Source organism: Budorcas taxicolor, chromosome 8 (genome assembly GCF_023091745.1).
Source record: "Budorcas taxicolor isolate Tak-1 chromosome 8, Takin1.1, whole genome shotgun sequence".
NCBI lineage: Eukaryota > Metazoa > Chordata > Mammalia > Artiodactyla > Bovidae > Budorcas > Budorcas taxicolor.
In genome coordinates, this window is record NC_068917.1 from 103,537,098 (window position 1) to 103,550,276 (window position 13,179).

At 38.6% G+C, this 13,179-nt stretch overlaps 1 protein-coding gene across 1 annotated transcript in view; it reads left to right on the top strand.

Moving 5' to 3' along the window:
* Positions 1-473: 473 nt before the first annotated feature.
* The window catches only part of MUSK (muscle associated receptor tyrosine kinase), a 92,537-nt gene continuing 79,831 nt past the window's right edge, over positions 474-13,179 (top strand). The window contains exon 1 of the mRNA XM_052645287.1: positions 474-552. Within this exon, the coding sequence (XP_052501247.1) occupies positions 474-552 (79 nt within the window). The remainder of the gene's footprint in view (positions 553-13,179) is intronic.

Genomic DNA, 13,179 nt, shown 5'->3' on the forward strand with positions numbered 1-13,179 from the left:
CAATCTGTAGGAATTAATTATGGGATGGATGCAGGTGGGGGAGTGAGAGCTGGGGAGGAATCATGCTCAGATACATCCAGAGTTCTGAGATAAGTGCAGGAGAGATGATGAGCTGACTCAGAAGATCAGGAAAACTATACCTCAGGGAATACAATGATGGTTACAAAAGGCATCTGGTATTGTCCTTCTGCTACTGTCTTAAAAGGGATTCTAGAGGGATTTTCTTTCCCTTGTTCCTCCAGCCCTACACTTGCATTACTGGCCTGAGGGGATACTCACCAGCTGGCCGTGTCTATCATTACAGCTAAGTCTGAGAATTCCTGATTATACTTAGAGCCAGTGGAGCTGCTGACACAAACAGTCATTAGCAGACGACCCTTTTGGAACAAACTATGCTTTAAAATGTAAACGGTGGAGGCATTTTCCTTGCGTTGTCCAGAAAGAACTTTCTGCTGCCTGAGCCTGGATTAATCATGAGAGAGTTCGTCAACATTCCACTGGTACATATTCTTACTTTGGTTGCCTTCAGCGGGACTGAGAAACTTCCAAAAGGTTGGTTTCAACACTCTTGTCTCCTGTTGCCTGTGGCCGTTCTAAGGTGCATGCGTGTGTTCCTATCATGACTGATTCATGAGGGCAGGCTTGGGTTTTACTTGGTGAAGTGGGGGTGCAGTATATGGAGAGGGAGAAAGCTATATAAATAAGCAATTGATGGATGGTCTCCATTCTACTGCTATCCATCCCCTGCTTTAGCTCGACAATAAAAAGTTTAGCCATTCAGTGCATACAGAGTCCTCACTTGTAAGGGAAACATTAACAGGTAAACTGCAAGTTATTGAGGTCAGTTTGTTTATGTGTATGTCAAACTTCAGGGTGGTCTAAATGGATGATGAAAACCTTTTTACATCAGGTTTGCCAGGAATGTATCAGTCCCACTCCCAGACATCCAGAGTGTTTGCTTCTGAACAGAAATCGCTTCCATTTTCAGTTTCAGCTTTGCAAAACTCTTAATCAATATTTGAGTTCCTCCCAAATAAAAATTAGAGAAAGACGCACACAAGTTGCCTATAAAAGTCTGAAGAACAACGGGTTCTCCATAGGAGGCTGGAGTCATGATTTGGTTTGGCAAGAGACCGTGAAAAGTTTTTTTTTCAGAGGCTTTGGAATGTACCGGAAATAACACCACCTCAGAGGAAAGGAAAGCAACTTAAGAAACTGACAAACACCTGTTGCAGTAGCAAGAATGTCCACAGTTTCTGGCCAGCGTATTATGAAACTGAGACTAGTGTATTTCAAATCAGGAAGAAAGACAGGAAAATAGGTGATTTGCAAAGTGACTGAGGGCTTCATTGAAGTCTTTTTACAAAGACATGGGAAAGCAAATGGAGGAACATTACAAAGTTTTCTGATTAAATGGACTGTTGTTTAGCAGCCCAGTCATGTCCAACTCTTTTGCGAACCCATGAACTGTAGCCCGTCAGGCTCCTCTGTCCGTGGGCTTCTCCAGGCAAGAATACTGGAGTGGGTTGCTGTTTCCTTCTCCAGGGCATCTTCCCAACCCAAGGATGGAACCCTCGTCTCTCGCATTGGTAGGGAGATTCTTTACCATTGAGCCACTAGGGAATTAAACACATTACAGTAAAGAGAGTTCTGTGAATTTATGACACATTCAAATGAATTATTTTCCCTTCATATTACTTTACCAAAGAACTGAATGGGTTTGTATTGTGTAGATAAGCGAAGGTAGTCATACTGTATGTTAGATGGAAAACATAGCGTAGATTTTGTGGTTCACTAGAATTTTTGGAACCACAAGGTCAAAATTCACATACTAAGAAAATAGAGCTTTCTTCACCAACAGTCTGATTTCATAGATTTATGTTGTTTCATTGCTTTCTTTTTCTATTTTATCTGCACAAAAGGGTATCTTTCAATGCATTTAAACTTTTGTCAACTAATACTTTAAGGTACCTCCAGATAAAAAAGAATCTATATCTTTCCAAATAGCTAATAATAGCCAGAAAGACTTAACATTGGCTTCAGATTATTTTAATGCTTCCTGATCATACAATGGATGTCCAGAAGGGCAGTACCTGGATGTTTGGACTTATGGATTGTTGTAAATTTATTTGTGCTATTCTAAACCATAAAGTTACATATAAGTGACATGGTTAGATGCTAAAATGTACTGAAATCCAGTCTTACAAGGAACACAACAATTGATTTTCTAATTCAAATTAAAATCCCATGCATGAGAAAAACCAAACCCAACCTCCTAATTTCTATCTAGAAAGAGATGATTTGTAGTTTTCAAACTTTATAGGTAAAGCACACTGTTTCTATTTTGAAAAGTCACAAAATATAGTGGTATAAATGTAACAAAGCCAAAATCCCGAGCTCTAAATAAAATAGCCAGACTGTTACCCTAACTTTGTTTATTTGTTTATAGTTTATTTACTGCTTTAATTAGATTGTAAACTCAAAAAATTAAAGCAATATTTTTGCCCATCCTACTCAAAGAGAGTATTTGAGTATTATTGAAAAAACTAAATTAATATGGGTTTAACATCAGCCTTAGCCAAAACACAAGGCCTGGAAGAGCAAACATTTATTAACTACACTTACCAGTTCTGAGAATAAACACTACCATGAAAATGCAATCCTTAATATTTTACATGTTGAAGTGCATGGAATATGTTGGTACAAAAAACACATTAATATGCGATTATTTTAGTACTATTAACAGTAATGAAACTATGCTACACAAATTTGTGTAGATATCTATTGTTTTCTCTATTCTTTGCAGAAGGCAATAATGCGAAGAGGTTTTTTAGGTGGTACCCCTTTTTCCTAAGTCCTTTATTGTGAATGAATCAAGACATCTGCACTATAATATATCATAAAGTAAACTGACACAGTTAAAATAGTGCAAGAGTATTCTGTGGACTCTTTTCCAATCATCAGCATATGATTTCTTCAAGAAAATTCATAACCAACTTTGTAGAATAGCTTATTATTATTATAGTTTTAGTTTAATTTAGATTCCTAATGTTCAAAGACAAAGGGAAAGTTCACTGTCTTTCTGAATCATTTTTTCTGGTGATACTTTCAATCAAACCACAAGGAGGAGGATTTTATAAACAGTCATGTATGAAAATAGCCAACATTTCATTGAACAGTTGCCTTAACCATATTTTTCAAAAATATTTAACACTTTATCAGGAAGTACTAAGTGTAGAGTGGGATTTTCTGTAGGAGTTTGTGAAACAACTTTGAATCTGTTTTATGCACAAAGAACTCCTGTCCAAACTCCACTCTTGAAATTATCCCATTACTATCATACCTAGAAGTTCTTGGGTCTTAAGTGATTTATCTTTAGATATATATTAGTAATTTCTTCTAAATCATATGTACACAGGGATAGGATTCACAGATTCGACATATGACTAAGTCAGAACGGGCATAGCTGTCACTGAAATCCAGGACACCAAGTACTGGATAATGTTTTATACTGACAAACACTGAAAGAGTGACTCATTCCATATTTGGGGAAACAACAGTTGCTTTAAATATTATTGACTTTAAAGAACAAAGTGCAGAAATGGCAAGATTTTTACCACAAATCCAGCGGTGAAGTAGGCAACTTCTCGGTGAAACAAGACATGCAGTTATTGGGGGGAAGTGATAAGTGAAGGATGAATAGAGGCCCTAAAGGAAGTGATCCCATTCAGAGAGATGAGAGACGTGAGAGATGAGAGAATGTAGCAGGACCACATGTCCATGCTGGGGCTGGGGATGGCACCCCCATAAGTGGTCCTGATCTTCACCCTTGTATTACTTTATTCAACAATAACTTTGTGAACACAGGAGCAGTGAGGACAGCTGGTTGGATTAGTTCAAGACTGGTACTTTCCAGGGTCAGTGCAGCTAAAGGACTAGAGGGTAAGGGAGCTGAGATGATATGGCAACAAAGCATGCAGTCTAAGCCAAAAAATGCAGAAAGTGAAAGGAGGATACTTCAGGCCTTGAAAGGAATGTTAAGATCAACTTCCTTTTTCTAGTCCCCAATGCCTTTTGGTGTCTCTTTCAGGAAAAGACGCCTTCACTGTAAGCCTCAGTTTTCTCCTAAGATGAAGTACCTACCAGTGTTCAGCTTACAGTGTTATACCCTAGGCTGAGGACTGACAACGACTGGTGAAATGACCCCTCCTGGGGAACAGGCACATTTTAGATGAGTCCCTATGAAATCATGCCTTCATACCGAAGGGATGCCCCTAGGAGAGGTCATTTCAGAAATTCTAACAGACTGACCCAGAATCCCTACTTTTCTGTCTTCAGTGTCATTTCTGAAGGCAAAGACCAAGAGTATGTTCTGGGACAAAGAATTAATGATATGCCATTAATAAGTGACTAAACACAGCACAGTAACAACTGAGATTATCAATGAACCTTATATACGTTTCAGAGACTTCATAATAAAACAATAACATATTTGATTACATCACCAGAAGTATGTGTTTTTTCTAAGATATGACAAATGATGAGCAATACTGAATATCCTCTTTCTGTGTGGGATTTGAAAATTTTCTAATACCCATGTGTTTTCTCATACTGAAAAAACAATACTGTATTCATGATGCTAGAAAAGCATGAATATGTTCCAAGTCTGAGCCCTAATTTTACTAGAACAGAAAGGAGCAAATACACCTGACTGTTTACTCAGTTATTTGGTTATGTCAATCCACAAATGGTCAATCTGAAGTTGGTATGGCAACGACCGTGTGTTACAGTCCATAAAAGGATAACATTACAACTGTCTCATCCGGCAGCCAGTATTCGAGTTCAGTTACTCTTTGCTTACAGAAAAGCACTGTGTTCATTTTTATGTATTTGTTGTTCCTGTGGTCCTTGGAAAGAGGGGAGAAATAGTGTCCCAGTTTAAATAGGCCCTGGCTGAGATGAAAGCTGGACAGTATAAAGAAAGCAGAGACAGTCTGCTGATTCTATAAATATCATTAAATACAACTATGTGATTGTGTCAGTAAAAATTTAAAAGCGATTGGTTTGGATAATTTTGGACTGTGGGCAAGGTAGGCTTAACCAACAATATTTTGCTTATAGAAATTGATATTAATGTCAGTCTTATTTTTTCCCTTGTCTGTGAGTAACTAGTACTACACCGAAGACATGGTATAGCTTAGAGTTAAAAGATAAGAATTTTAAATCAACCTTTTGCCCATGAAATTCAGTTCTATCACTTTCTGTTGTTATTTTATTTAGATAAGTGACTGAACCTTGCATACCCTTCATTTCTCAACTGCAAATGAGAATAATAATAGTATCTGCCTTTATGCTTATTGTGATAAATAAGATCATGAATGAAAAGTATAACTCGTGGCTGATGGCAGGTTCTTAATTTTAGATGTTAACCTTATTAAAAACACAATCAAACCTCACATAAAACCATCATGCCACTGAACACTAAGGAAAGCTGTTCTTAGTGATAACTCATATATTTCTCCATGTTTCAGCTTGTCAAGACATTCCAAGATTTATTTCTTTGATTTTAAATGACCTCAACAGAGTTTGTGCCACCTCCCTGGAAAGATAATATCAATAGTATATCTGCTTCCTCTGTCACTTCTGGATCCGCATATTGAATGAGGAGAAACTAATGAATCAAGTTTGGGGGTTTTAGTAAAAATAATACATGGCATTAAGAATGATAAATGAAAACACAAGATATGCAAAAGTCTAAGAGAGAAAGTCACCCATACTTTCAGACTATTAACACATTAATACCCTGAAAAATAGATATAATAAGATTGTTTATGCAATTCTGCTGCCTACCAGGAACTTTATATAAACAGGATGCTATTTATACAGTCATTGTAAATGGTAAGATTTGAAGATATTGATAATGTAGAATATGCTTCTGGGTTAGTGCCTCTCTGATGAAAAAAAAAGGCCCGGATAGGTTGCCTTTGTTGATTGCTGTAGTGCAAATGCTTCAATCATAGCCAACTTCAAGATACGAACAAAGACTGGGTTGGAAGATGTACAGTAGCACAGCTGTGTATGTCATTTCTACAGATATTAGATATAAACAACCCCAATAACATGGATAATAGAAAAATGTAGTAAAATAATCAGGAAGTGATAAATGTTGAGTATTATTTCTTTGTTTTTAACATAGTTATTTTAAACATAAATTTATATAATTTAGTTTTAAATAATGGCTCTATTCAATTGCCTTGTTAAATTTCTGAAAAATTAACACGTGACACTTGCAAGCCAGTATAAGCCAGTTCCAGCAGACCACAGAAGCTGTGAGCCTCTTTTTCCACTTCTGCATAGTTGGGAGTACAATTATTCTGTTTTGTGCAGTGAAATTCATCTATTACCTTTCCATTTTGAGATTTTCTTGGGGGGATGCTTAGTTGCTCGGTCATGTCTGACTCTTTGCTACCCTTTGGACTGTAGTCCATCAGACTTCTCTGTCCATGGGATTTTTCAGGCAAGACTACTGGAGTGGGTTAGCATTTCCTCCTCCAGGGGATCTTCCTGATGCAGGGATCAAACCTGCATCTCTTGTGTCTCCTGCATTGTAGGTGGATTCTCTACCCGCTGAGCCACAGAAACCAGGAGATTAACTCAATAGTTCAGGTTTCTGTCTCTAAATTATGGAATAAAATAACATGGACTACTCCCTAGGGGCCAAGAACAATGTTAAATGCATGATGTACATTTATTTACTGTACGTAATCATCATGTCAAGCTTTGGTCAGTTCAGTCGCTCAGTCATGTCCGACTCTTTTGTGACCCCATGGACTGCAGCACACCAGGCTTCCCTGTCCATCATCAACTCCTAGAGCTTGCTCAAATTCATGTCTACTGAGTCAGTGATGCCATCCAACCATCTCATCCTCTGTTGATCCCTTCTCCTCCAACCTCCAACCTTTCCCAGCATCAGGGTCTTTTCAAATGAGTCAGTTCTTCACATCAGGTGGCCAAAGTATTGGAGTTCCAGCTTCAGCATCAGTCTTTCCAGTGAATATTCAGGGTTGATTTCCTTAAGGATTGATTGGTTGGATCTCCTTGCAGTCCAAGGGACTCTCAAGAGTCTTCTCCAACACACTTCAAAAGCGTCAGTTCTTCAGTGCTCAGCTTTCTTTATAGTCCAACTCTCACATCCATACACGACTGCTGGAAAAACTATAGCCTTGACTAGACAGACCTTTGTTGGCAAAGTAATATCTCTGCTTTTTAATATGCTATCTAGGTTTGTCATAGCTTTTCTTCCAAGGAGCAAGCGTCTTTTAATTTCACAGCTGCAGTTACCATCTGCAGTGATTTTGGAGCCCGAGAAAATGAAGTCTGTCACTGTTTCCATTGTTTCCCCACCTATTTGCCATTAAGTGATGGGGCTGGATGCCATGATCTTAGTTTTCTGAATGCCGACTTTTAAGCCAACTTTTTGACTCTCCGCTTTCATCAAGAGGCTCTTGATGTCAAGCTGATGCAATGGTTTTATCGTTATCTCTGTCTACAGCTAAAGAGGCCAAGGCAACTAGTTAAGTGACCCAGTGGAGATGGGAAGTGATGGAGCAGGGATTTGGATTCAATCCCTGGGCTAGAGCTTCTCACTGTCTAATTCCTGTTTTGTTGCTGTTGTTTAGTCACTAAGTCATGCCTGACTCTTTTGCAACCCCATAGATGGTAATCTGCCAGGCTCTTCTGTCTGTGGGATTTCCCAGGCAAGAATACTGGAGTGGGTTGCCATTTCCTTCTCCAGGGGATCTTCCTCACCTAGGGATCAAACCCACATCTCCTGTACTGGCAGGCGGGTTCTTTACCACTGAGCCACCAGGGAAGCAATTCCTCAGTAGTCTGTCTTTCTTTTTAAACAATGAAAGCATTCAATATTATCCATTATCCTTCAGGTCCATCATTACCTACAACCTTATTATCATATGATGTTTTTAATCACTATGTATGTGATTATGCAATTGATCACTTATTTTGGTCATCAGTTGTTTAGAAAAATCTACCTTTTTTTAAGGGGTTGACTTTCTAAAACTTTTATCAATTACAAATTTGCTTCCATTGCATTGGAAAATTAACATTTCTGTGGCATTCTGATTATGTCCTATAATTTTTATTATGAAGATAATATCTATTCATCTCCATGCTCAGTCATGTTCACATCTTTGTGACCCCAAGGACTTTAGCCAGGCTCCTCTGTTCATGGAATTTCCCAGGCAAGAGAATATCCAATACTGGAGTGGGTTGCCATTTCCTTCTCCAGGGGATCTTCCTGACCCAGGGATTTGAGTCTGCATCTCCTGCACTGACAGTTGGGTTTTTATTATTGAGCCACCAGGGAAGCCCAATAATATATATTAATTTTATATATTTTAATATATAATATGTCTTACAATATTTTGCTGTAAGATACAGCAAGACAAAGATAAAAAATTATACATAATGCTCACAACTAGGAGATAAATGATCATAACATCTTGGAATTCATCCATTTTTCCATTCTCTCCTATGTGTGCAGGTGTGTATAATTTTCTTTAAAATTTTCGGAGCCTATTGCTGCTAAGTCACTTCACTCGTGTCTGACTCTGTGTGACCCCATAGATGGCGGCCCACTAGGCTTCCCCATCCCTGGGATTCTCCAGGCAAGAACACTGGAGTGGGTTGCCATTTCCTTCTCCAATGCAGGAAAGTGAAAAGTGAAGCTGGTAAGTCGTGTCCGACTCTTCGTGTCCCCATGGACTGCAGCCTACCAGGCTCCTCCGTCCATGGGATTTTCCAGGCAAGAGTTGGGTGCCATTGCCTTCTCCATTGGAGCCTATTACTTCATTATAATATCTCCTGGTAATACTAATTTAAGTTTGAGTGGTTTATATTGAGTCTATATTTATTAAATTACTTATTTATTTATTTAATTTGGCTGTGTTGGGTCTTAGCTGTGGCACTTGGGACGTTTCATTGCAGCCTGTGGACTCTATAGCTGTGGTGTTGCAGGCTCAGTGCAATTGTGGTGCGCGTGGGCTTCAGCTGCCCAGCAGCATGTGGGATCTTAGTTCCTGGACCAAGGATTGAACCTGCATTCCCCGCATTGCAAGGCGGATTCTTTAACCACTGGACTACCAGAAGTCCTGAGTCTGTATTTTTAAATAATTAAATGTCTTGATTGTTATCTTGTTGATGGATTGTTTCTTTTATCATTAAGAAGTCTTTCTTCACTCTTCAAATGCTTATCACTTTATACTGAAGTTCATCTTATATTAGTACCATTACTCTACCGCTTTATCACTTTGAGTAGTGTTTACTTCATATATATTTTCCATTCTCTTTATTTGCAACATTTGTTTTAAAATAATTAGATATGTCTTTTGTGGGTTTTAATCACGTATCTGTCTTTCTACAGATCAGTTCATACCATGGGTGTTTACTGTGATTTCGGATGTATCTGGGCATGTTTATTACAAATTAATTTGTATCTTCTGTTAACCATACCTGTTCTTGACTCATTTATCCTCCTTTTCTGCTTCTTCATTTTTTTTTTTAATTGATACAGTTTTAGTTCCTTTTGTTCTCCTGCTGCTTTGGAAATTTTGATTTTTAACCTATTATTTTGATGGTAAGAATAATGAAATTTTAACAGTATGCCTCTAACTTTATATTATCTTCCCACGTTTGTAGTTATTTAGTATTTGTCATCTTCCTGCTTACAGAAAAGAACTTAGAGTGTTTTAACAATCTGATGAATTTCTTCCCTATATTTTCATCTTATAATTGTTTACCTAGAATTCTAGTTCCACTTTTTTTAATATAAAAATTATTGAGCTTTTAAAAAATATATTCCACAGTATCTAAAATTGCAGTTATATTTTACCACCATCTACGGACTCGATGGACGTGAGTCTGAGTGAACTCCGGGAGATGGTGATAGACAGGGAGGCCTGGCGTGCTGCGATTCATCGGGTCGCAAAGAGTCGGACACGACTGAGTGACTGAACTGAACTGAATGCTTACTATGTGGAGAAGGCAATGGCAACCGACTATGTATGGCTCTGCCATACGTATTACCATCTACAGGGTTGCAAAAGAGTCAGGCATGACTTAGTGACTAAACAACAACAACAAAACAGGAATTAGACAGTGAGAAGCTCTAGCCCAGGGATTGAATCCAAATCCCTGCTCCAGTACTCTTGCCTGGAAAATCCCATGGACGGAGGAGCCTGGTAGGCTGCAGTCCATGGGGTCACGAAGAGTCGGACACAACTGAGAGACTTCAATTTCACTTTTTACTTTCATGCACTGGAGAAGGCAATGGCACCCCACTCCAGTGTTCTTGCCTGGAGAATCCCAGGGATGGGGGAGCCTGGTGGGCTGCCGTCTATGGGGTTGCACAGAGTCGGGCATGACTGAAGCGACTTAGCAGCAGCAGCAGCAGCATGCTTACTATAGTGGCTCAGTTGTAAATAATCCTCCTGCCAATCCAGGAGATGCAGGTTTGATCCCTGGGTCAGAAAGACCCCTGAAGAAGGAAATGGCAACCTGCTCCAGTATTCTTGCCTGGAAAATCCTATGGACAGAGGAGCCTGGCAGATTACAGTCCATAGGGTCGCAAAAGAGTCAGACATGACTTAATTATTGAACAACAACAAATGCTTACTATAGTTTCTTGTCCCTGGCCCCTTTCTTTTGGGTATAAGTTACTTCTTACAGAGATTATATACTTTTGGTAACTGTTTCAGAGAAGGTCTCAGTGGTAAACATTTGTCTGCATGTTTATTTTGTCTTCATTTTAAAAAATGATTATCTAAGTTGGCTATAGAATTCCAGGCTAGCAGTGATTTTTTTTCTCAACCTTTTAAAACTATTACTCCAATGCCTTTTGGTATCAGTTGTTGCCAAATAATACCGTGAGCCTAACTGGCATTCTTCTTAAAGTAATTGATCTTTTCTTTCTAGTAAGGTTTAAGATTTTCTTTATCTTTAATTTTCTACAGTTTTAATATAGTGTATCTAAGAATGAATTAATTTTTCTTTATCTGGCTTGATGCTTGATGGAAACTTTCAACCTGAATATTCTACTTTATTTTTCAAGTTTGAAAAATAATCAGCAATTTACCCCTTTACATTTTACTTCTGTGCTATTTCTTCTATTTTATTTTTCTGGACTTCTATTAGAAGTTTATTAATTTTGGCCATCTTTATGTCTCTTAACTATTAATACTTTTCATTCTTTATTTCTTTGTACTGCATTCTGTATATTTTAATGGTTATTTTAGTGCAAAGTTGGAGGAGAGGGTGGGCCTCAAAGCCTAGATATAAAACATAAAAGATGTCATCTCACCTAAAAATTCTTCCCTCTTCTTTCAGTTATTCTCTTCTCAATCTTTAAAGAAAATTTATGCCGTTTATAAAGCTCTCAGAAATAGAGTTTGGTTCATTTAAACAATACATTAGTCAACGCGCTAGCCCTCCAGATAGAGAGAGGTCTGAGACATGGTTCCTGACCCAAAGGTCAAGGTTTTTATAACTTAGCATGGGACAGAAACATAAACAAATCATTCTAAGAGCATATGTGTGGCAAGTGCTAGAAGAGTGACATAAATAGGATGACCCAAGGTTAAAGAAAACGGTATTTGGTTCTATCTAGCAAGTCAGGGAGATTGGGAGGAGACGATACTTGAACTGGACCTCGTGAAAAAATTTACACTCACAAAAGAGATAAGGGTTAAATGGGACCTTCAGGCTCTGAGTTTACTGAGAAGATAAGTTTCATTTAGAAACTGAATGCATTTTTTTTCCCCTACAATGATGTACCACCTCACACGAGTCAGAACGGCCATTGTCAAAAAAAATCAAACAATAAATGCTGGAGAGGATGTGGAGAAAAGGGAACCCTCTTGCACTGTTGGTGAGAATGTAAATTGATACAGCCACTAGGCATGCATTTTCTATGCCCAGTGTGCCAGTTTGCTCTTATTTCGTGGAGTTTTCGCCCTCTGCGTGTATGCTAAGTCACTTCAGTCATGTCTGACTCTTTGTGACCCTATGGAGTGTAGCCTGCCAGGCTTCTCTGTCCATGGGATTCTCCAGGCATGGATACTAGAGTGGGTTGCCATGCCCTCCTTCAGGGGATCTTCCCGCCTCAGGGATCAACCTGCGTCTCTTATGTCTCCTGCATTGGCAGGCAGGTTCTTTATTACTAGCGCCACCTGAGCATCAGTGTATAAATATCTATTTGAGTGCATGTGTGCTAAGTCACTTGAGTCGTGTCCATCTCTGTGCAACCCTAAAAGGACTGTAGCCTGCCAGGTTCCTCTGTCCATGGTTTTCTCCAGGCAAGAATACTGGAGTGGGTTGCTATTTCCTCCTCCAGGGGATCTTCCTGACCCAGGGACTGAACCCTCATCTTTTACATCTCCTACATTCTTTACCACTAGTGCCACCTGGGAAGCCCCATCTATTTCAGTCATTGCTTTCAATTATTTTGGACATATGTATACCCAGAAGTGAAATTTCTGGATCATATATTAATTCCATGAACAGAGGAGCCTGGTGGGCTACAGTCCATGGGGTCACAAAGAGTCAAACACAACTGAGTGGCTAACACCCATATTAATTCTCTGCTTAATTATTTGAGCAACCACCATCCTGCTTTACACAAGTGGCTGTGCCAATTTACTTTCCCACCAACAGTGCACACAGGTTCTAATTTTTCCACATCCTTGCCAACATCTATTGTTATGTATTTTTTTGATTAATAACCATTCTACAGTATGTGAAGTAGTATCTTAGAGTGGTTTTGATTTGCATTTCCTTAAAGGCTAATAATGTTGAGTACCTTTTTATGTGCTTGTTGTCCATCTGTATACATTCTTTGGAGACAGGTTGATTCAGCTTCTTTGCTCATTTTTTTTGTTTGGGTTATTTTGGGTTATTTGCCTTTATATTACTGAGTCTTTTCCTAATCTGTTTGTAGCTATGTGGATCCTCTAAAAATCCAATGAAGCTTCAGCTTCAAAGCCTCTCATTTGCAAGAGCTCCCTTTGAAGACCTCCAATGGTCTCTAGCAAAGTGTTCATATTGTATTCTATTGAATAAAATACAATATGAATAATATACATCAACGTATTTTATTGAAATTTG